This window comes from Gopherus flavomarginatus, chromosome 12, assembly GCF_025201925.1.
Source record: "Gopherus flavomarginatus isolate rGopFla2 chromosome 12, rGopFla2.mat.asm, whole genome shotgun sequence".
In the NCBI taxonomy this organism is placed as follows: domain Eukaryota; kingdom Metazoa; phylum Chordata; order Testudines; family Testudinidae; genus Gopherus; species Gopherus flavomarginatus.
The window spans coordinates 50660239-50683436 of NC_066628.1; the positions used below are offsets into that span (position 1 = coordinate 50660239).

A 23198-nucleotide genomic window follows, 5' to 3' on the forward strand; every position below is an offset into this window, starting at 1 on the left:
GCAGCAGACAAGAGGCCCACTGCTGGTGCTCTCGGGTCAAACTCACCACCTCTCCTCACTCTAGGAGGGAAGAGAAGAAAGAGAAGGAAATGACATAGGGCAAGCTTCCCTGCTCCTGTTTTACATCGACTGTGTGGAATTGAGCACAGCAAGCATCCATTAACTCTATCCAAATTTGCACTTCTGCATAATTAGCAGCTTGCAAGACAAAAGAGGCCAAGGTTGTAAATGTCAGATTCCTCATAGTACAAAAAACTGTGCACTGGGTGCTTTTCAAGACCCAGTTTCAAGCATTGCTATTGACAGCTAAGGAATCTTTAGCAGCAAATAATTCATTTATTGAAGAAACAGCCTCAAAATCCTCAGCAAGAAAAGCACTGAAATAGATGCACACTTCTACATTAGTCGTAACTTTAGACTTTATTAAGACTAAATGAAAAATACAAAAAGTAATCAAATCTTTCAAACAAAGCAACTCAATGAAGCATAAAGGGAATCATGTTAAATGTTCTTAAGTAAATTGTTACAGCTAAGGCACCTTAAAGCTAGAAACAGCAACAAAACAGTGACTAGAAAAGGTCACCTAATGCTTGCTGCTGGGAAGTTAGTTTGGGCTCTGTCCAAACTGAGACCCTGAGGTATCTTTTTATTTTCTTTTTAAAAGGCAACTTGAAAACATTAACTGTGCAGTAAGAGATGGAAATACTGCAAATATAAATGGAATCCCTACTGCTTCCAATAGGTAAACCATCATGATTAACTTTACATTTCAAATTATCCCAAATATTTGTTAAAATATTAATGCTGCAACAGATCAAATAAATGGCAGGGAACAGGAGTGCAGAGCTTGTAAATTCTCTCGATAAGAGGATGAGGGGGACCCTTTCTTAGTGAGAATTCATATTCCAGTGTTTTTAGGATGCATATTTATCCACTTAGTGAAATCCAGATTTGTGGACCTGCACTATTGGATAGACCTTAATGGGATCAAATCTATCAAATGTGTGTGGTTAAAGATTCTCATTTTGAAGGTGCATCTAAAAAAAAAAAAAAAAAAACCAAACCAAAAAAAACCTGTTGTTTATCTGGTAAATAAGCAAAGATCTGGATTTCCTTACATTTGATCAGAAACCTGCTCCTGATTGAAATTCTGGCTATAAAGTACAAACTTCTGGCCCAGAAGGAACTTTTCTAAATGGAAACATGGTCCTAACTACGTATGTAAATGACTCTGCTGTGATATCAGGAAAGCAGGGTGGCACTGACAGTTGCAGATAATTCCTGCTAGAGAAAGGTAACACTGAAAAGCATTAAGTCAGACACACAAGAAATGTATATGGGGAAAGCAGCACAGACCAACGACATTTACATTTCTGTTTTCCCTATTAATAGTCTGATTATGGTTGTTCAATATCAGCTAAGAAGATGACAACTAAATCCCTAATGGAGAGTCCATGCTATCCAAAATATGTGCCTGAGACACAAGAGTGAAGTGGCTCTCTCAACTCCAACGTGCACATCTGCCTGCACACACACGTGCCAGAAATAGCCTGGCAGCACCATTCTGATGCAAATGTATAGTACCTTTCGGGGCGGGAGGAGGAATAGTGGAGGTAGCAATTCAGGACCACTAGGTTGTCCTGTGGTGTGGGATTTGGGCCACACTGCCTTTTAATGTTTTACTTTAAGGCAGCTACAAGAACAACTTCCGTGGTGAGCTTTGAAACGTACTGTTTTTTCTTGTATGTGTTATGCAAAGAGGAAGTTAACTGACCTCTGGTAACTGATACCCCTGGACTCATGGAATGGTAGAGCAAGAATAAAGCTACAATGCTCAGAGAGCCAATATGACCCTTTAAACATAGGAAGGCAGCTTGGGTAGTATTGCAGCAGGGACGCTTATGAGACCTGGATGAGGGAGGACTACATTTGTTTTTCATCCAGCTAAAGAGGAAAAGGTTGGCAGTATGGGAGCATGTGACCTGGAACAGTGCCTACAGAAAACATGGAGAACAGAGCATGCCTCTACTGGGGTTGTCCAAGTAGCTCACAGGACACTTCGATACCCCCAACTCCACCCCGTCCAGGTCACTGAAGGATGATGGCTTTTTTATCCTTAAACGATACATGAATTTTCACCATGCTTCCCTATGAACAGTGTTTCCATCTCTGCTTTGCCCACTCAAGAAATAGCACATATTTGTATATACATTTGTTTCCCCCTAATCCTTCTGATTCATAAAATCCTTTATGCTTGTGCATCACATTTTGGTCCTGAGTCCAGTGTAGGAGAGAGGTTACTTTCAAGATCTCATTGACATGACGTGTTTGTGGCACCTTGTACAGGAAGGAAGATCAGTGCAATGAGCAGGGCTTACATAGACCCAATGCTGCTCCTCCAGTGACCTCATGTAAAAAGCAGCGTTTGCAGGATCCTCTACTATATTAACTTAGTCTACGATCCCTTTTGAGGACAGCAGCAGCTTTCCAGGCAGCAATACAATGAGAGAGCAGAATCTCTTCTGGGAACATATCCTCCAGCTCTGGAAGTACGCTGCTCCCTTTCCTTTCAATGTACGAAAGAAGTGTATCCTTCAGGCTAGAAAATAAAGAGTGAGAAACACCATTAACAACATTGCAGTATGCCACATGCATCCTACACAGTATTCCCCCCCTCCTCCCCCTTCTCTCTCCTATATACACTTCAGTGAGATAGCTTAAATGGTGCAGCAGGTCAGGTTTGAAATACATTGGCGACCCCCATGGAAGCTCAAGAACAGAGACGTGGGAAGTGCTGCAGGTTAGGGTGAGGTGCAGGGGCAAAGCTGTGTACGGAAAGCCAACTGAGCTGGTCTGTGCTACGCTTGGATTTGCCCAGTGCTAGCATTCCATTAAGCACTCAAACCCAGCAATTCCCACTGGAATCTGTAACATGTCGTATGGCTATGTAGGAAAGTCACATGCCCCAAAGTTTGGGTTAACATTCTTAGCACCGGCTGAAGCTTTTCACTGTTCAATCAGTTGGTGTTTTGTGTCCACCAAAGCAGGAAAAACTAAGGGAATTCTTTGCCCCTTTGCAATGTAAATGACAGAAATAAAAAATGAGCATGTGAAGGTAGTTAGCTCTGGGCTGAGCAGTCCATTACCTCCACAAGGGGTTAAGCTCATCTCCAACTTTGGTATGTTTCAACTTCAGGATGATCATTTCATGCAGCTCCTGCAGGAAGGTCTCCAACCCGGCCTGAATGAGGAAGGTGTTGAGGAGCTTGGTGTTCTCTGAACTGAGTTCAGCTTTATAGGCTGTATGAACATCCACAAAGGGATCCTAGAAGGCACAGCGAGAACACGCACATGTGAGCAGTTTCCTCTGGGGAGAAGGAAAGACACTGAACCGAATGCTGAGGCCAGACGCTTTCATACCCGTTTGAGACGCAGCAGTTGCTCAGACTTGTGAGTAGAGAGGAGCTGCCACAGGGCTATGATGTGCTTTAGGCAACATCGGCTTAGGGCCTGAAAGAGAAACACACTAATGAAGTAGAATTGTATGGGAGGGATGCACTCAGGAATACCTTGCTGTTCACATAGTCGTCGCTGGTCTGTGTTGCAGCAGAACATGGAAAGGCTTAAAACAATTAAGACTATTCTGGTTTTTCTTGTGCACTCGAGTAAACACAGGAAGGCTGGTGCAAGCAGGTGGGGTGACCCAGCAGATGTGAAACAGCAGTGATCAGCAGGAGTAAACATCAGGGCATATTTACCATAAACAAAGCAAAGATTCCTCAAGCTGGAGCTCACCCAGCCCTGTCACCCTGGGTGTGGAGGCCTGCTTTCCAAAAGGCAGTCTCCCACTTCCGTCTCTCTCCAGCAGCTCATCCCTATAGCACCTGTGCAAAGGGAGGGGCAAGTGAAGGTGGAATGCGTGACTTCAGCAACTGGAGAGCAGGTAGCGCCCCTGCCTCTGTCCCAGAAACAGTCCCTTCTGGCACTACTGTGCCCATCAGTGGGAGAAGAGAAACCCCAGCACCACCCTTAAGAGATAAGGGGAGTATATTCAGTTCTGTGCTGGTGAAAGCTGGCCCTTCAGTGGAGGCTTCCCATGGTATTTGCCTTCTCTTGGTCTCTGTGCCACATCATACCCAGCACTTGCATCACCTGACTCAAGGATTCCCCTTCCTTGTTCCTGAATCCTAGCAGGACACCAAGGATCTGCAAAGCAAGTGAATTTGACACATCACACTTCCTGCCCCAGCTCTGCTGTCATTGTTACAAAGCGCTACCCTACACCACAAGCTGGCTGGCTGAGACCCTCCCTCCACGTGTGTGTGCAGGAAAGATGAAATCACCTCACTTGCCCTGGGGCACATGGGGTCTTTAATACCAATTTTTAAAGCTGGCTCTTGTTGGGCTTGGAGAGCAGTCTGACTGGACGTGTTTATGAGTTTGTAGACTCAGGGAATCTGCTCACTCAACTCACCTTCAGCACATGAGGGCTGGTCTGATCCCCCATCTGCAAAATAGCTTCAACGTAATGGGTCAGAAGCATATCTGGGTCCTCTCCAGCCATGGCCAGAAATCCCAGCGTGATTTCAGCAACGGACAGAGCTTCACAGATGTCATTGTAGGACTGCAGTTCCCCACTGATCATGTTGATCATAGAGTTGGGGAGGGAGTTCTGTAATTGGAGGAAACACAGTGTCACCACTTAGCATTCCTCATCATTCCCTTTCATTATGCAGTGAAGACCTGCGCCGTATGGGTGCCCAACCTGCTGGAGCCCCATATAGGGCAAAGTCTCAAAGTACAGGGAGCTACAGATAAAGATGTTTACCTCCATTTCCTGAATCAGGATGTACTGAAGAGAGAACACTACGTCTGTGTGCATTTAAGGCACAAATGGGTTAAAACATGAGGCACAGCTGAGTGTCCTCCTCATGGGTCCCTATAACCCAAGAAGTGCATGTGGGAGGAGTAAATTCTGATTTTTATCCAGTTAGAAAACGCCTTTGGTCACTTGCTTGTCCTGCTACTTCTTCCATCTCAGAGACTCACCTGATTGAGTTTGCTCTTTACGTCATTAAACAGATGCTCATAATTCCGGTCATGTCTGTACACCAGGGTGGGTATTCCCTGTCGGGAGAGAGAGAGGGAGAGATTGCACGGCTCTGAGATAAGGCCTGCAGGTTGTCGATCTTGGTGGAATGCACTTTGGTCGCCCCTGTTGTAGCACATGCCAGCTGCACAGCAGTGAAATGAACACCAACACTGGCTGAAGAGTTGTCTGCAAAAGGCTGCAACTGGCTCCCATCCTCCTTACCACTAGGGTGATGAGCGGCTTCCCCTGCAGGAACCTGCTGGTGACCTGCTGCTGGATCTTCTCCAGGTTGAACTCCTGCAGAGTCTCCCCGCCTTTCTCCACGCTGTACTGGCAATTGGACAAGATCAGAGGGATCAGGTCTCTCTCCACCTCATAACTGATCACATGCAGATCAGCCACCTCTGAAGGGCTGATGGAGTAGCTGTGGGAAAGGAGGAAGCTTCGTTATGTTACAGTCAGAGCTGCAGACCAATGAGCAGTCTTGACTCACTACTGAGGGAAGAGGAGGCTGAGGGGGACAGCCGGTAACAAAGAGAAGCAGCGGCGTGTCTAGCCGACACATTAACGTACCTGTTAGCTTCTGCTGTGTGTTTCTGCACTGTGTAGATGAAGTCGTTGTGCAGGCTGATGAGGTAGCTGACCAAGGCTGTGGAGCACAGGCCCACACCCCGTCTGCGTGGCAGGAGGTTCTCAAACTCGCTGTCCAGGGTCAAGTCAGCATCACAATAGCCTGTGGGAAGCTTAATTTCACCTGCAACAGGGCAGAGAAGCCTTTCACAACAGGCTCACAGCCCCAGAGGTGGAGCTTCCTTTCCCGAGCTGGGACAGGAAGCTAGTCATTTGGCAGGTTAGGATGGGGTGTACAATAGGAAGAGGGAGCCAGAGCACAGCTGTTTTTGCAGCTCATCCTACGTATTAAGGGGTGGTGAGTAGGGGCAAGAGAGAGGATTAGAAGGGAAAACAAGTTTCCACCATTCTTCAACACCTTGATGTCTAAAGTCAGCTTTCAGGTACATCTCTCTGCATCAGTGATGGAAGGAGCTTGGATTGCCAAAGGGTAACGAGGGGCCAATCTTCCATCACCCAGTGCTGAGTGACCCCCCCAGTCCTGCCATTCCAGTAATGGCAAGAGCGTACACAGCACACTCACCATTGGTATCTAACGATCTTCTCAACTTGTTCCACACAGAGAGAAATGTGTTCACTCTGATTTGCCACAGATTCCTCATCTCATCTGAAGAACACAAAAACCAGGAATCCTTGAAACACCCTTTGCTGGCCTTCACCACACTTCTGAATCTCATAATACACAGGTTTTCCAAGTGCACTCCAGAACACTAGCTAGATGGTCAGAGGGGTCAGCTCTCTTGGGATAGCAGCTTCTAAACAGCATGAAAGCGACATTAAATACTTTCCTAATGTTAATTTTCCCTGTAAGAAACTGCTGTAGTTACCAGAGTGTGATCCATCCTGTCCACTGGGCAATTTTTTTTACTAAAATGCGATCGACACTATGGAACACTGCAAATCCCAGCCTCCGACACCATCACTTGAGCTTTCAGTAATTCATCCAACATAGATCTCAAGCAAACCCTCCATGTTCATGTGCTCACATTCTCTCAAAGTAGCTGATGACTCTTGGGCTACGTACACACTACAGCTAAAGTCAGTATAAGTTAGGTCGCTCGGGTGTGTATAAGCCACCCCTGGCGCGACATAAGTTACAACGATGTAAGTGCCAGTGTGGACAGCGCTGTCGGCAGGAGAGCTACTGCCACCCAAGGGCCTGGAGTAATTCAGTCGGCAGGAGAGCTGTTTCCCATCTGCTTAGAGCATCTGCACTAGCAGCACTACAGCTTTATTAGAGCAGCTGTAAGCTCTGTAGCGGAGCCATAGCCTTCCATGCAGCGGGGCCAGGACTGCTGAGGGGTCAGGGTGTGTCACTTTCTTTAACGGGAGTCAGAGCTCAAACCACAGCCTTTGCTTTCAAGCTTAGGAGACATGTCCCCTTTTACACTGAACCTCCCAGAGTGTCAAGTCCTTCACACCGTTTGCCTGATGCACTGTGTGCGCTTTTGTTAATGACAAACTGGAAATACTAAAATTGGACCATCCCATGCCAGTCTTACCTGAGTGGAATTTAGAGACAAAGTCTCTGATTGTGCGGTGTTCCACATCTGTAATATTCTGGAATCTTTTCACCAAGTCTCTCTGCAGAGCCAGGATGTCTGGTAAAAACTTAACCAGCCTCAGTTCAGCTTCCTAGAAAGTGGGAGAGGCACCAGAAGTATGGTGTAGTTATCTGAAGGCAGCTCATACCGGAGGTGCTGAGACTGCTCAAAGGGTTGGACAGGCTTGCAAAGGAGACAGACTTGCAGCCTTGGTGTGTGCTTTTATTTAAACTATTTCTGAATGTTTAATGACAAAAAGCACAGTGCTCTACACATGCAAAACTCACCGAGTGTACAGTGCTCTAGACAATGCTTATGTAAATAAAAATATAGAGAATGTCTTGAATTTGAGCATCCTCCTTGCAGAGGGGCTCATGCTATTCCTTCTCCATATCAGTCTGATTTTACTACATATACCAATGAAGCAAGTACTTGGCTTGTTTTCAGGTGCTTTGTCACTGGGGAAGTCACCACTGTGGTCAATCCCTCCAGGGCACTTGCACCAGAGTCTGTAATATCCAGGGCTGCCTGTTCAGTGAAGGTCACAAAGATAGGTGGAGGAAGGGGGAAGAGTGGGAGGTTCTCTTAGGTAGTGATTCATATAGAGAGTGAAGCACATTAGTGGCAATGAGAGAACACCCCCCAAACTGGACTTCCCTGCATGTATTGAGGGATTCCCATTTTACTTTAAGAAACTGCACAATCAGATTGCATCAGTTCCATGAGCAAATATTATTGTTATCAATGCAAGCTAAGAGTAATCTCATCTCGTGCTTTAGGACATTACTTTGGCCATATTTTTGAAAGCTTCTTGCTGACCCACATGCAGACATGAGAAATGAAATCAGGATACTGCCCTTTTGCCTCGTGGCTGGCACCCATGCCATCTCAAAAGACTTCTGCACAGCTGTCCTGGGAACTGTCCCCGAAGGCCACCTGCTAACTGAAACTGGTCCTGCATGCAGCAATGCACCCAATACGTGGGTCTGAACACATCACTCCACTATCCCAAATCTTGCACTGGCAATCTCGCTACTACTAACCCTACATTGTCTTGGAACAAGCTACCAGCTGGCCTGCTTCATGCTATGCAGAGCTGTGTTCCACAGGGAAACAAAGGCTGACAGAACCCAGGTTGAGCTTAGGTGATGCAAGTAATGATCCCACAGTATCATTAATAGCTCAACTGCCCTTTCCTCTCTTCTCATATTTGCTCTCCTCACTCTTTAAAGGGACACAACAACTAACAAACCACAGTTTAACCTTGAACCAAAGAGAGGGTGGCTTTGGGAGGCCAATTAGCTTCTGGTCCCTTGATGGATTTCACTTCACAGACACTAACACAAACTACCTGTATGCTCTATCTGTGATTTTAGAATATCGAAGTGTTCTTGAGGCATACTGATGTACTTCAGTTTTTGACAAGTAGCTGACAGCAGTTTTCATTCTCAGATCAAAGGCATCACATTCATAAATAGTTGAAAAGAAAAAGACAGACATGAAGCTGTCTGTTGGAGTTTCCCCTTTGTTAATGATGATGTGTTAGCTGGGGACTGGATCTCTGAACCTGCAGTCACTCATCAGTGCGTCCCGAGACAGAGATATAGATCTCGGCACACTCACCTTCTGCAGGAACTTCCAGAGGATGGGCACAATGTCCTTGCCATCCTTCTGCTGGACTACATGCCCCAGGTACTCAACTGAGATCCTCTTTCTGCAGTTCCACATCCGTGAGCAATGCATGGTGCTGTCTTTGGGTAGCTGGGACAGGAAGGTCACGGGGTCACCGTACACTATTTTCGCCACTGGGTTGGAACAGATTCTCTCATCCTCACTGATTTGTTTATTTAACTTTGTAAGAATTTTGTCCAAATCCTGCATTAAAAAGACCCAGTGTCAGAAACACAACCCCTTCCACTCACAAAACTGTTGAGGACAGAGGAAAATGGAACACTGGTGCCATATAATTAAGTAGAAGGATCTCTTTGGAAAGGGGGGTGCGTGGGTGGGTGGATTTATGAGGGAGAATATGCTGATGGCGGTATAAAGAGAGAATTTTGCAACAGCTTTGCCACATTTCCATGGTAGTTTAATGGCCAGTTACCACAGGAGGATGTCAACACTGATGGGCTCATAGCCAGGGCATTTAACATCCATGCCAGGACAGCCACTGATACTAAAAAATTATTCTCCACACTCTGCCTCAATCCCAATGATCCCTAAAGTCTTCTGTTCCTTACATACTGCACCAGGAAAGGTCAGATGTGATTGACTCCATGCTGCTAACCGGGCCTGACAATCCCTCCCAAAGCCAAGAGATACTTCTACTTGTCTATCAGAATCCTCTACAGTCCCTTCTTGGTCCTAGATTCTATCTCTTGCCCGGGCAGAGTAAGGTGGTTGTCCCAGGGTATGATGTCAGATGTGGAAGCTGTGCCAGGGAGTGGTTAGACAGCACAGGTGAATGCTAACCCGCCTGGATTAGCAGTGCTTTTCAAAAGCATGGAGCAGAGTGGATTTATGGATTGGTGGGTCTGTACATCAGCACAGGTCTGGACTGCAGTTCAGAATTCCAAGTGGTCTTTGGGCTGCTCAAGTTCGTTTTTAGGTTAACAGTCAGATACAGAAAGTCCAGTGGGATCTCACCTTTAATTCAGGAATAATGGTGTTTGCGACAATTCTTTCCCATTCATTTCTGTGCTCCTTAGTGGAGAGTGTGTCATCAAAGCGAACTGGCCCTGCAACAGGGGCATATACAGTGTGTTATTTTACAACATGTCAGTGGAAAACGAACTTGGGATTCCTTGAACTCCTAAGATTTCCCCGTGGGAACATGACATCCTTGTGAGTTGCAGTCAGTGTGTGGGTCACTTACACTTTCAGAGGTCTTAAGATCTAGGCAGGCATCCATGTTAAATGATCTCACTGGAGAGAAAATGCACAGCCAATTGAGCACTTTAATCCCCCCCTTCCCTCCCCCCTCACCTTTCAGTGCTTAAGAAACTTTAATTCCATCCCTCAATCCCATCTGAAGGGAGATAAGACATTCCACAAATATTCAAACATAAATACAGAGAAATGAAGTGACTTGTCCAACGTCACACCATGAGTTGGTGGCAGCACGGAGAACAGAACTTGAGGAATCTTGGCTCCCAGTTCAGTGCTCTAGCCACTAAGACCAAGCTCCTGCATATAAATAACCCCATAATAAAATCTGCTGCAAGACCATTGTGTCATGATTCAGACCTTCAAATTCTACTGAGAATCATCCTGAGTCATATCCTACTCTCTCTGACGGTTTCCTATTGTAGTTTAGAAGGTGGCATTACACCTGACCTGTTGAGGTTTATGCAACTGTTACATTCTTTGAGTAACTCATCAGTTTCTGTAGCTGAAAACCCTTTCCATACAGCATACCGTCAGTGATGCAATGACTCACTGGTTTGAGCATTGGCCTGCTAAACCCAGGGTTGTGAGTTCAATCCCTGAGGGGGCCTTTTAGGGGTCTAGGGCAAAAAAAAAAAAAAAGTTGGGGATGGGTTCTGCTTTGAGCAGGGGGTTGGACTAGATACCTCCTGAGGTCCCTTCCAACCCTGATAGTCTAGGATTCTACTAAACCAGGTTAAACCCCAGTGCCCTGAGCAGTAGGAGAGCGATGATCAGTCAGATCATCTGCTTGCAGGAATAGGAAATAGGTATCACTAAAGCTCTGGATCTCCCCAATTGGCTTTGCTGCTGCCAGTCTGAAATGCTTTGCCCAAGCGGGTGCTGTGCTATCAGTGGCGGAACCACACAACTGCTACACTTAAAATGACGACACAGTCCCCCTGCTGCCTTCCACATTCCGTCCGAGTGCACTTTTCCTTACACTGGTTTGGGTGCTGGTGGGACTCCTTGAGGAGGCTGCACAGGAGGAGATGAACTACATTGATGGTCTCATCAGCACTCTTTCCCAGAGTTTTTGTCAGCAGCTCCAGGTCCTTCTCAATGTGCTGCTGGAGGAAGCCTACTGGATCCTGCACTGGCGGCTTTAGGATTCTTCGCAAAGACTTGAACAAAAAACAAGAAGGGTGAGAAGAAGCAGTGTAAAGCCCTAGTCTGAGGCACGCAAACCCAGCATCTTTCAGAGGGGTGGCTGAGTGAGTCTGGATCTGTAAAAAGTGACAGAGTCCTGTGGCATCTCATAGACTAGCATAAGCTTTCATGGATAAATACCCACTTCGTTGGAAGTGGGTATTCACGGGCATGCATCCGATGAAGTGGGTATCCCCACCCACGAAAGCTTTTGCTCCAATACGTCTGTTAGTCTATAAGGTGCCACAGGACTCTGTCGCTCTTACCAAGCCCAACATCTTTGAGTCTTATACATCTTAGAGAAGACCTACCCCTGGGACAGGACTATATGCAGGTATCTACACACACGAGGTTCAATCATTAATTCACTACAAACCTGGGGGAAGACAGCGCTGCCCTTAGATATGTTTCTGCCCCAGCCTCCATTTTAATGTGACACCGTCTAGAAAATAGACTTTAGCTTTTCTGAAGTGTCCCAACAAATCACTACAAAGTAGGATTCTTGCTTTCATCTCTCTTTGGGGAATGGACAGAACAACCCTTCTCTTTAACCCTGTTTGTGAATGAAACATACCAGACTCACTGTGCTTGGAAGATACGTTATTTTTGAAACTGGGTTTTATCACTTGTACAAATGTATTTATGCCTTCTCATAACACAAGAACTAGGGGTCACCAGCAGGTTTAAAACAAAAGGAAGCATTTTTTCCACACAATGCAGAGTCAACCTGTGGAACTCCTTGCCAGTGGATGTTGGAAGGCCAAAACTATAAAAGGGTTCAAAAAAAGAACTGAATAAGTTCCTGGAGGATAGGTCTATCACAGAATCATAGAAGATTAGGGTTGGAAGGGACCTCAGAAGGTCATCTAGTCCAACCCCCTGCTCAAAGCAGGACCAATCCCCAGACAGATTTTTACTCCAGTTCCCTAAATGGCCCCCTCAAGGACTAAACTCACAACCCTGGGTTTAGCAGGCCACTGCTCAAACCACTGAGCTATCCCTCCCCCAGCTATGAATGCCTATTAGCCAGGATGGGCAGGGACGGTGTCCTTAGCCTCTGTTTGCCACAAGCTGGGAATGGGCAACGGGATGGATCACTTGATGATTCCCTGCTCTGTTCATTCCCTCTCGGGCACCTGGCATTGGCCACTGTCGGCCGACAGGATACTGGGCTAGATGGACCTTTAGTCTGACCCAGTGTGGCCGTTCTTATGTTCTGAAATTAGAGAGGGGGCTTAAAGTTATGTGCCTGCGACAGCAGCTTGTCTTGCCAGCATGCGCTGGTAACAGCGCCTCTGGAAGCAACTGTGAAGAAGCTGGAGGCTTTTCGCAGCACTGACTGTATGAGGAGTCTTACCAAAATTCCACATGGGAAGTTACTCTGGTCAGACAATGTGCATGGTTTCCAATACCTGCGGATCTTCTGTGGCTCCCAGCAGCATTGCCAAGTGAGTGAGCAAGCGAATCACAATGAAGACAACCGGCGACATCTCCCTCTCAGATGCTACCATTGCTTCTCTGTTTCTGGGATCCCCGAGCACGTGGCCAGTTTGAGTTCTGTCTGTGAAATTCCTGTATAAAATTATGCACAGTGAATTTTCTGTCTTGATATGAAAAAACAAGAGAGAGAGATAGGGCGAAACACAAACAGAATCTTTTCCATATCTAACTGCTATTGATACCATGCTGCAATTTAAGGCTCTTGCACTGGAAAGCTGATAAGAAAAGGCTGATCACTACAGATGGGTTTCACACTGCGATAGCCTGATTCACTTACCTCGTCAGCTGGCAGCTCCCACCCCACTCCACAGGGCATCTTCCCCTAAATGTATCTTCTATGAAGAGGTACCATATAGCCACTGTTCGCTAAGGGTCAGGATTAGCCACTAGGTGCTAGGTAGGTCAGAAACCGCCACTGTTAGCGCTAATGGTCATAAAATTAACACGTCATGGCGGTAAATGCCAACCTGACTGGGCCAGGGGCGAACCCATGAATCACAGCCCCTAAAGCGTTCTAATAGACCACATGCTCTGTGCAGGCTGGTCAGGTGTAGGATGTCAACCGAAGGTTGCCAAAGAAAATTCAGCTGATAATTCAACAGTAGTTAAGAACTGTACAGGAAAGAGAGTAACAGCGCAACTGAGGAGGACTGAAGAGGTGAAAAATCAGAACGACACTCGACTGACAAACCCCAGCTTTTAGCTGGTCACGGCAGAACTAGACCTCGACTGGCCTCTGCGATCAGGTTAAGCCCTTCGCTAGCAGCAGTTTTCAAGAGAACATTGATTCAGTTGAGACACCAGGATGGGGCACATCTGTATAGCTTCTGTGGCGAATGCAAGTGTTACATAATTCAGCACTGAAAAAGTTAAAGTAGTTAAAACGTACTGGACTCCCTGAAAGCCATGAACAGGAATGTGTTGTAAACCTCCAATCGGAGCATTGCAATCAACACACCGGCTCTGTTCCATGGGACGACCACACTGGCAAAGAGAGAAGAAGTGACACAGATTAATGAATCCCAGAGAGAGGCAAAGGATCAACATCTCAGACCCAGAGAAATGGAGCAGATTCAGACTCTGAGCCACAGTCTTGGCTCGATTTAGTTCTAAGTCCAGGCCTCACACAGTGAGGTACCTGTCGATGTGGGTCATTGCTTTTACATGGGTACAATTGTGAAAAGATGGTTCACGGCAATTGCAGTTGTAGTTCTCCTCAGTACAGCGGGGGCACTTCTGGCCTTCCCAGCCATCGCATCTCTTGGGGGTATTGACCAGTGTATTTCCAGGCTGCAAAGTTCCCTAACTATACTGTGATTTTCCCAGACTGTCTAAGCCTGCCTTCTTTGCCTCTCTCCTCAGAGATAGTACACAGTGTCATTACCACAGTTATACAAGTTACCACACAGCATCTGAAGAAGTGGGGGGTTTTATCCAAGAAAGCTTATGCCCAAATAAATCTGTTAGTTTTTAAGGTGCCACTGGACTTCTCATTGTTTCAATTCTATAAGGTTTGTCCAGCATATTGTCATATCTGTCAAACAAGATGGTTTTAAAGGGGGGGTGGGGGGATTTTACAGGCCTATGAAGAGAGAAGCAACTTCCCAACACTTGAATGCTACATGCAACTTGCTAACTGGAAAGCTGTCACTCACTGAAAGAGGCTGTATTACCACTTGGAGTACAGTAGCTGTTCCAACATTCCCCATGCAATGCTGTAATGGTTGCTCATACAGCTTGCTTGCATTTAACTTTGAGATGTAATTAAATAGCAAATAAAATATAGCGTAGGCAGCTTTTAAAGAAATAACCCACCACCCGAGCCCAAACGCTTACCTCTCCAATAGTGCAGGGATGGCCATTTGGACACACTGTGAGACAAAGAAATCAACAGCATGGTACTGTGAGCAGGACAGAGGTGCATTTTTAAAACAAATAAAACCCACACATTCCCCTCTGTGTGTGCACACATACACACACACACACACACACACACGCAACCTGACAGCAAGAAATATACTTGCAGATCCAGATCTAGTGGAAAGTAGTAAAATTCTTGGACCACATAGGAATCGTATTAGCTGCCCACACAGAAGCCAGAGGTCATTCTGTCTCTATGTTGACTAGGTCATATAAAGAAACTAGAGAGAAATCCCGGGGAGACTTTGCCACCGTATACTAACTGGGTTTTGTAAGCATGGAAAATAATATGAAATTCCTCTTAGGCACCACATATATACTAAACTCCTGCTCCACAGACACCTAGCTGAACTTTTTGGAACAGTTATTCTCAGGCAATGGCTCTTCCTATACTGCTGCCAAATCCACTCAGGGATACTTACCATACCAGCGCAGCTGCTTCATTCCCTCCCAATTCACAGCCTGAATCATCATATCTTCAGGCATTGTGGGCAGAAAAGAATTCTAGAAAACATTCACATGAATAAATACATGATTACAGCAGTGGCTCAGCAACACACCTGTTTTCCAGTTAAATTAACATAAGAGAACATTAAGGCTGTGGTAGATTGTCAATTGCTCATCAGTGCAAGGAAATCAGGAGAAAGGGAGAGGCAAAACAATGGTGATTTCTACTCAAAAGTAAGAAAACTTCATATTCACAATGTTGCTGAGGAAGCAGTAGGCTCAGCCCTAAGGAGGGAAGGGGGCATTACTCCACAAACCCTCCAGCCAATTAAGGAAGGAGGTTGACAGGCTACAGTGGGATTCCTGGCCAGTCTTCCTAGGCCAGGAAGGTAGGAGAAGCAGAATGGGGATGGTTTTAAGTCACATTGGGGTTAAAAGAAAAACAAAGGTGGTGTTACTTCTCCAAGTGCCCACAAAATATAGTCCACCTGTGAGACACCATTCCCAGTAGACTGGGCAGGCGATGATGCTCTCTCAGTTTCTTGAGCTTGGCTTCCCGTTTGTACCCTGCTGAACACTGCTAGACTCCTTAAATCCTTCCTGATTAGGAGGTGGGGAAAAACTGGCACTCTCCTAAGCCCACTCACTCATGGGGCCATAACGAGCTGTCACTCAGACTAGATTGCACAGCTCTTCATAGCATGACCCTCCCACTCCTTTCCTGCATGCTTTGGATGAACCGTGAAATAATTAATAATCCAAGAGTTAGCACTGGGTATCCCAGTTAGTGCTCAGGGAGATGAATGGGACCCCTCAGATCGATTGGTTAAGAGTCTGCACACACTGGCAGAAGTCACTGTATTGGTTAGCCTTGAAAACATGACATGAGAGTATCTCAACCTCTCAATAATAGCTAGATACTTTTTTTTTTTTTTTAATGAAACTCAGGTTCTGGAGCGTAAGAAGGCAGCATGAAAGAGGAACCAGCACTGGCATGGACTGGCTGAATCCGAGGCCTGGTTTCAGGGTTCTGATATAGGATGCCATGGACAGACCAGGTTCCTTACCTGCATGGTGGCAGGAGAGAAGGCCAGGTTCCTCAGTGGTTTGAGGACTCGATTCTGCCCGCACAGTAAGAGGGCTGCAGTGTGAACGACTATTTCAATCAGTGCCCCGCTGGGGCTGAAGTGTTGCAGACTCACTGCCAGTGATGGGAGACTGTTTGTCACAAGAGATGCTGCAAACTGCTTCAGGGCTGGAGAATTCAGGGCTTTGGAGCTTTCGATGAACTTGTTCATAGCATCACATTGCTGAAGGTAAACATTACAAAAGGGAAAATAAAGTACCTGATTGCCAACCAGACACAAAGGTCCAGCAGCTCTTTATACACAATCTAGTGAAGTGTGATACCCCCAGTGCCTTGAAGTAACTGACTGTCTAGTTACTGGAGTTGGTCCTTCAGTGTATGCAGACGAAGGATGGTTCAGTGACTAGGCTAGGACAATGGCCTGAGATGTGTGAGATCAGGGTTTCAATTTCCTGCTCTGCCACAGACTTTCTGACACCTTGGGCAAGCCACTTAGTCTCTGTCTCCATTCCCTACCTGTAACTATGGTACTTCCCTACTGAACAAGAGGTGTTAAGACTCTGAAGTGCTCAGATACTACAGTAAATAGGGTCCGATAGAGCCCTAGGTTAGATAGGGAGCAGGTTCCCCCCCTTGGAAGACATTCGGATTTCTCTTCAGCTAATCTCTGCCTGATGCTCCCAGAACTGCATTTTGGGCAGAAGGGTAAAGGATGTTCTCTCACATCTGTGATCTAAAGCTTCTTCTCTCAGAAGAAAACAAGTCTGTTCCCTGACAGTCTACAAGTTGCCAATGGTGCAAGCTCTCTCACCTCCTTTTTGGGGTGGAGGCTTGTGTTCCTGCATCCATACAGAGCAGTGAGTTCCCTGAAAATAGCCAAGAGCAGGTGAACAGCTTGTGCAGACCCAGAGCTGTTACATGCCTAAAAAACAAGAGAAACTGGTTATGCAGAGGATAAGGGGCTACATCTGTGCTACCTCAGCTGTCACTGCAATCTTCGCTCAGTAACAGACATGTACATTTCCCCTCAACCCTCACGTATGTCACTCTCCCATTGTCACAGAAGGTGACAGGCAAAGGAAATGGCTATTCACACTTGAGAAAGCATGGCATAATAAAAGCCATGGTCCTGGCCCAGCATTCTCTGAGAAAGTGCCCCTCTGCAGAGGGACCAGTTTATGTTTATGTGAATTTCCACCATTCCTTGTCAGAGCCCCACAAGAACCTGCTTGCAGGGAAGTCCACTGTCCTGAACACAATGTAAAAACTCTCTGGGTATCTGAAACACCAGTTAGGCAGACCCTTTTTCTATCCACCACAAATATTTTCTGAATTTCCCTGGCCCAGCCAACCTGCCACTCATCTGTTGCCCCAGCTAGACAGTACACACTTAACCCACACTGGAAGCTATTATTAACTGTTCATATTACTGTAGCATCCACAGGCTCCAATCATAACTGGGGCCCCGGAGGTGAAGACACAGGTCATACCCCGAGCAGCTCACAATCAAGGAGAACAAGCAATGTATGAAGAGGTAGGGAAACAGGAGAAAATTAAATGTATACAGTATCTGTCAGCATGTTTTACATGCACACCTACTTCACGACACATGTCTAGTTATTAAGTTTTGAAATTACATAAATATCAAAAGGCAGTGAAAGGAAGCACAGCCTGCATGGAAAACCCACTTAGTTCCTCAGCCAGTTGGTTGCACAGAGCGTAAGCTTGTTATTCAAGAAGTGCTTCACAGAACATTTTTAAAAGGGGAGAGAGTGGTCGGGAGGATGATGTGATTGGCAAACAGCACTGGAGACGGGACAATCATCCAAATCTTGCATACAATGGTCGAGATGCATGTCAGAGAACAAAGATCAGGCCCATTTCAAAGCCATCAGAACAACAGCAAGCAAAGAAAAATCTCCACCTCAGGCATGTGAGAGAGGGGAGGGAATGGCTAACAGCAAAGCATTAAGAGCTAAAACACTTGCCCTCTAAATCTCTGCAAAGGATCACCCTAAGTCCTACCTAAAGGGGAACATCTGTGCTGACCGGGGAGAAGAGTCTTACCTTCTGTGCTTCTGCAACGCCCTTCATCTCGCACTCAATCATTGCTTTTCCCACAGCATCACGCAGGACTCTGTAGTTCTCGCCACATACCAAGTACCGATCAATCTGACTAGGCTGGTCCCTCTGTAGCAACAAAGAACAAACAACCCACCCACACACAGTGTGAATACTGGGCAGACTTTAAGAACGTCACCTTACAAGTGGGAAACTGTTCCACAGAAGCATCCACGTTGTCTGTTGGGGGATGGGATTAATTTCTATTTTAACTAAAATGCTGTGTGCAGTGAGAAGGGCTCTGACTTCCCAGCTAGGATGAGTGTTTGGTGTTGCTTCTTCCAGGCTGCCAGTCAGACAGGGAGGTTGGTTCTGCTTGGGATGTTACTGCTCTGGGAGCCAGGCTTCGACACAAGCAAAATAACGGCCTTACTGCAGGTCAGAAGAAATTCCTCTCTACAGAAGGCAGGGATACTGGAGTAGGTTACTCCCATCCCTAACTGCTCCAGCCTCGCATGACAGTACCAGAGAGCCACACACCATCAGACACATTAAAAAATGCAAATACAAAAAAACCCAAGAGGAGGACACAGCATTCAGAAACATAAATTGTTAAGGAAAAGATGAGTCAGGGAGACATGTTTGCTTTACCTGTTGTTGAATGATTTCCGCTGGGAATACCCAATGAAACTGACTCTCATCTGAAAGCTTCTGAGCAAACTCCATCCCATACTGGTTAGCCAGCTTTCGGACCAGGTAAACTCGGTACCAGTCATTCCCAGCCAGCCTACAGAACCTCATTACTTTCTGAAGGTATTGCTGCTTGTCTACTGCCTTATCCCACTCTGTGGGAAGAATAAAAGTCAGTGAAAATTTCTTATCTTGGTCAGCTGTTGCTGTCAGAACTGGCCACAGCATTGGGATCCATTTCACTGACCTGATCCACTATTCGAGATCTTAGTAGCCCCTCCTTCTCAGATGTGCTTACCCAGGAATATACAGGGATCAAAATGCCCTTATCCTGTGGCTAGAGAAATCTTGATATGGGCATTTCTATAATGGAGAGCAAATGGTCTTAGCTTTAGACTAAGGGTAACATTTTCAAAAGCGGCTAACAGAGTTAGGGGTCTGATGCCTATTGACTTTTCAGTGAGACTTCAGCTCCTCAGGGACCTGATCACTTCTGGGCACTTTTGACAAATTTACCCCAAAACTAGGTGGCAAAACTCCATTGCAGCTAGGAAGAGACTAGAGGAGCTTCAGTTATGTGACTTCATTTAAGTTTCATTAATAATTCTATTATCAGTGCTGAGCTGGTAAGTCTCCATTTCAAAGCCATGGCTTCTATTTAATTACTTTCGACTGCAGGTTGCAGGGTACAGGTCTGGCTATACAATATAGGTTGGCTTCTGTGACAGGCTTGTCTATATGAATACTTAGTTCACAGCATGCTGAGGTACAAACCTACCCCACACTAAGCGTCCATATGCCTCTTGCTGCCATGCACTAAAAATTCCATGGTGCACTTTGATCTACTGGCTCTGAAATGGGAGCAGATTACAGAGAACTTTTAGTGAGCAGCAGAAGGGTCTGCACAGACCCTTAGTGCAGGGTGGATTTACATACCAACTTGTCGCAAAGTGTTTGTACAGACACTCCCTAAAACTGCACGGTAAAGGGACAGATACAGATCTAATGCAGCTTCTCGACCAAAGATCAGGAGTAAAAACAAAAGCTGTACAAAAAAACAAAAAAGCAGACAGGCTGATTTCCCCCTGTGCACGTACTGGTGTGAGGCACAGCGACGCAGAGACACGGAACATGACTAGCAAGTCAATCAGAGGGGCCTGTATCCTGGATTTAGCCTTTGACACGTTAGCATTTTCATTGACGGCAGCAGAGCCCAACTTGCCTTTAGGTCTCTGCGTTTCCAAGAGCAGCTCGGCAGCCCTATCCAGGCACAGCCGGACCCTGGCCACCCCCTGCAGGTACTCAATCGAGGACTCCCGAAGGGTTTCTTGGTTGTTCCTCTTCAGATAGCTCTCCAGAAAGCGTCCGTCTTCCCGTAGATGGTTGATTTGGTCTTCCTGAGCGCAGGCTCCAATCTTTTCATACATTGAATCCTGCAAAGGGAAAAATCAGTCTGATTTCAGGTGTGGTGCCCCAAACCCAACTGCTGGAGTATAAGCCTCTACTGGCCCGATCTCATCATGCTCAAACCACACCCAGCCTCCTGAAGCAGAGGAAGGGAATGCGAAAGCAGGGAGCTCATGGAACGCTGCAGCACAAGCCTTCTCTGGGGATCTGACAAAGCAGGACCATCTGCTGCTGAACACAGCCATGGTTTTAACATTCTCTCGCTCTTTCTAGGTGGATAAGACTCCTCCCCACATAGTCAGTGTGTGCGCTCAAGCTCAGCCAGGATTACAGAAAAAGCCGTATTCTTGAAACATTGCTATATGGATTCTATTGGGCCAGGACATCCCCAGACTGCACTTCTGACACGAAGGAGATGGGGCAAGCAGACCTACCTCCAAACAATTGACAAAAAGTGTGTAAAGTTCTGTCTTGTCATCTTTGTCCAGGATCTGGCACTGCTCTACCTGCGCCAGGTAATCCTGCAGGTAGGCTTTCACATCACTGAAGCTATTAAACAGAGAAACCTCCTCTTACCAACTACTCCAATGCTGATGGCTACTAATCATTATTTAGAACATAAATTACAAATTCTGGCCACATGGTAGAGAAGTTCACTTCAGGTCCAGCTGAGAGGGAAGCAAAAGTCAAGGCAGGTCATAGCTGGAGTCACATGGGACCTCTGATCCACCAAAGGGCTATCATGGTGATAAGAACCAGTGCTATGGGCAACAATGTCGTGCCATCACACCCCAGCACGGTCCTATATAACCTTTTATTATCCTATGCTCTGAGAGCCAATAGGCTCTGAATGCTGGCCAGGTAACATGGTAACCTAATTCAGTTTACAAATGAAACAGAGATTCTATGCTCTGTTTCCTTTGCCATTTCCGAAGGCACCCTCATGTCTTCCTTTAAATGAGACCCTCAGCCATAGAAGAAACACAAATACACAGTATGCAAGGACTGATGTCTGTACAGAGAAAAGCCCTCTCACTTTCTATTCTGAATCAAGCACCGGAGAAACCAGAACATGCATCATTTGTGACAATTCCTCCTCTGTATGTGGCCACACTGGAGTGGCCAAAAGAGGGTTACTATACACAGAGACACCAATAACTACACTTTTGAAGCCTCAGACATGCTTACTTAATCAAAAGGCAGCTTTTCTGGATGTGACAGTCTCTTTATGTGACAAGTGTACAGTACAGGGTGAGTAATTTAAACACAAAACCCTCACATCATATAGTTAGCAAATTAAAGATTTATAAAATATTCATTTGCCAGTGTTCTTTGTGCATCAGTGTGTCAGCCTCATTCTTTAGCTTTCCTAAGAGTTCTCTCACATACAGGTGAGGAGCAGCTCCCGATTAACTCACATATGGGTCAGGCTGGATGGATACATATTCTCAAATGTCGGGCACAAGAAGATACTGCGTGCGCACACAAATACACCCCCCACTCAACACTGGTGCTGATGCAGAGGCAAAGATTGGTTTTCACAGGACGAGGTTCAAATCTCTGAACTTAGCTAAAATTCTGCCTCATTCTGTGACTAGCACACAACTAAAGAGCAGGGAGAGAAGCTAGCCAGGCTGAAGAGGTTAAGGAGGGCATGTAACTCACGCTCACCCATCAGCTTTTTGACTGAACTTACCTGTATTTCAAAAGCAGCTTCAACACCACTGAGCGGATGATAGGAGTCTTATCCACCACGTCGTCAAATGGGGACAGCAATTTTGTGTATACAGTGCGGTGATCTGAATACAGAGGAAGAAATTGACTCATGGGCTATGGCAGGGGTTGTCACAACAAATTTTTTGGTGACCTCAGAGTGCAGCCACCTATGCTTGCTTGTGACCACTCGGACTATTTTTCCTAAAATACTTAATTAATTTTAGGAAAAGCAAGCAAATATGGGCACACACACGTCCAAATCGTCATTTATTTATGTTGGGGTTGTTGGTTTTTTTGCAGACTCAGTAATACAAATAATTTACAGTTGTCTCTATCCTGTACTGGACCTAAACAGAACAGAAACAAACAAGGTACTTTGTATGTTTTTGTCTTTTTTATTGTTGTTTCTTTTGCTTTTGGGGGTTTTTAAGACTTGCTAGGTAGTAAGTCTGTTTCTGTGAAAAGCGATATTTGTATGTTTGTTAATATCACTTTTCACAGAATCAGACTTGCTAGCTGGCTGGAAGGCAGTAAAAAGTGATATTAACAAACATACAAATGTCACTTTTCACAGCAGACTTACACAGCCCTGGCAAGCCAAGGGACAAATTAAGCCCTGGATGGGGGTACTGAGGCAGTGGGGTAATGGGGGGGATCGATGAGGGTGAGCCCAGGGGAGGCAGCGGGGGCCGGGGCGACGGAGGGGTGAGCCCAGGGACGGGAGCTCTGCAGCCACACCGTCGGGGACCAGAGCCCTGCGGCCGGGGACAGAGGACGCAGAAGGGACCAGGAGCACTAAGGGGTGGGGGGTGAGCCCGTTGCCGGCACCCATTGCCACACAGCACGGGGATGGAGCATGCGGCCAAAACCTGGGGCCAGAGGTCACAGCGAGGGCCAGGGTGATGGGGGGTGGGGTGAGCCAGGGGACTGGAGCCCTGCAGCCACGCGGCTGGGGCTGGATAGTGTGGCCTTGCAGCTGGGACCTCAAACCCTGCAGCTGGGCGATGGAGCCTGCTACTGCGAGATCAGA

At 46.3% G+C, this 23198-nt stretch overlaps 1 protein-coding gene and 1 non-coding gene across 13 annotated transcripts in view; both read right to left on the reverse strand.

Moving 5' to 3' along the window:
- Positions 1-316: 316 nt before the first annotated feature.
- Positions 317-23198, reverse strand: part of RNF213 (ring finger protein 213) — an 86723-nt gene continuing 63841 nt past the window's right edge. For 8 of the 12 annotated variants that reach the window (XM_050921020.1, XM_050921019.1, XM_050921017.1 and 5 more), the window contains 24 exons: positions 22149-22251; positions 20887-21001; positions 20268-20478; positions 19007-19200; positions 18362-18484; positions 17106-17216; positions 16275-16517; positions 15183-15264; positions 14677-14711; positions 13730-13824; positions 12753-12912; positions 11135-11315; positions 9913-10004; positions 8890-9141; positions 7225-7357; positions 6246-6329; positions 5666-5846; positions 5315-5516; positions 5050-5127; positions 4475-4672; positions 4153-4206; positions 3421-3510; positions 3147-3325; positions 317-2599 (listed from right to left, as the gene is read on the reverse strand). In XM_050921020.1, coding sequence (XP_050776977.1) covers positions 2446-2599; positions 3147-3325; positions 3421-3510; positions 4153-4206; positions 4475-4672; positions 5050-5127; positions 5315-5516; positions 5666-5846; positions 6246-6329; positions 7225-7357; positions 8890-9141; positions 9913-10004; positions 11135-11315; positions 12753-12912; positions 13730-13824; positions 14677-14711; positions 15183-15264; positions 16275-16517; positions 17106-17216; positions 18362-18484; positions 19007-19200; positions 20268-20478; positions 20887-21001; positions 22149-22251 — 3350 coding nt within the window. In that variant the 3' untranslated portion in view covers positions 317-2445. Of the gene's footprint in view, positions 2600-3146; positions 3326-3420; positions 3511-4152; positions 4207-4474; positions 4673-5049; positions 5128-5314; positions 5517-5665; positions 5847-6245; positions 6330-7224; positions 7358-8889; positions 9142-9912; positions 10005-11134; positions 11316-12752; positions 12913-13729; positions 13825-14676; positions 14712-15182; positions 15265-16274; positions 16518-17105; positions 17217-18361; positions 18485-19006; positions 19201-20267; positions 20479-20886; positions 21002-22148; positions 22252-23198 lie in introns of those variants that run through there. The other 4 variants (XM_050921022.1, XM_050921021.1, XM_050921029.1 and 1 more) reach the window with 2 other exon arrangements.
- LOC127033421 (U6 spliceosomal RNA) lies at positions 7590-7698 on the reverse strand. Its single transcript, XR_007769101.1, has one exon. It is a non-coding gene; the product is annotated as a U6 spliceosomal RNA (small nuclear RNA).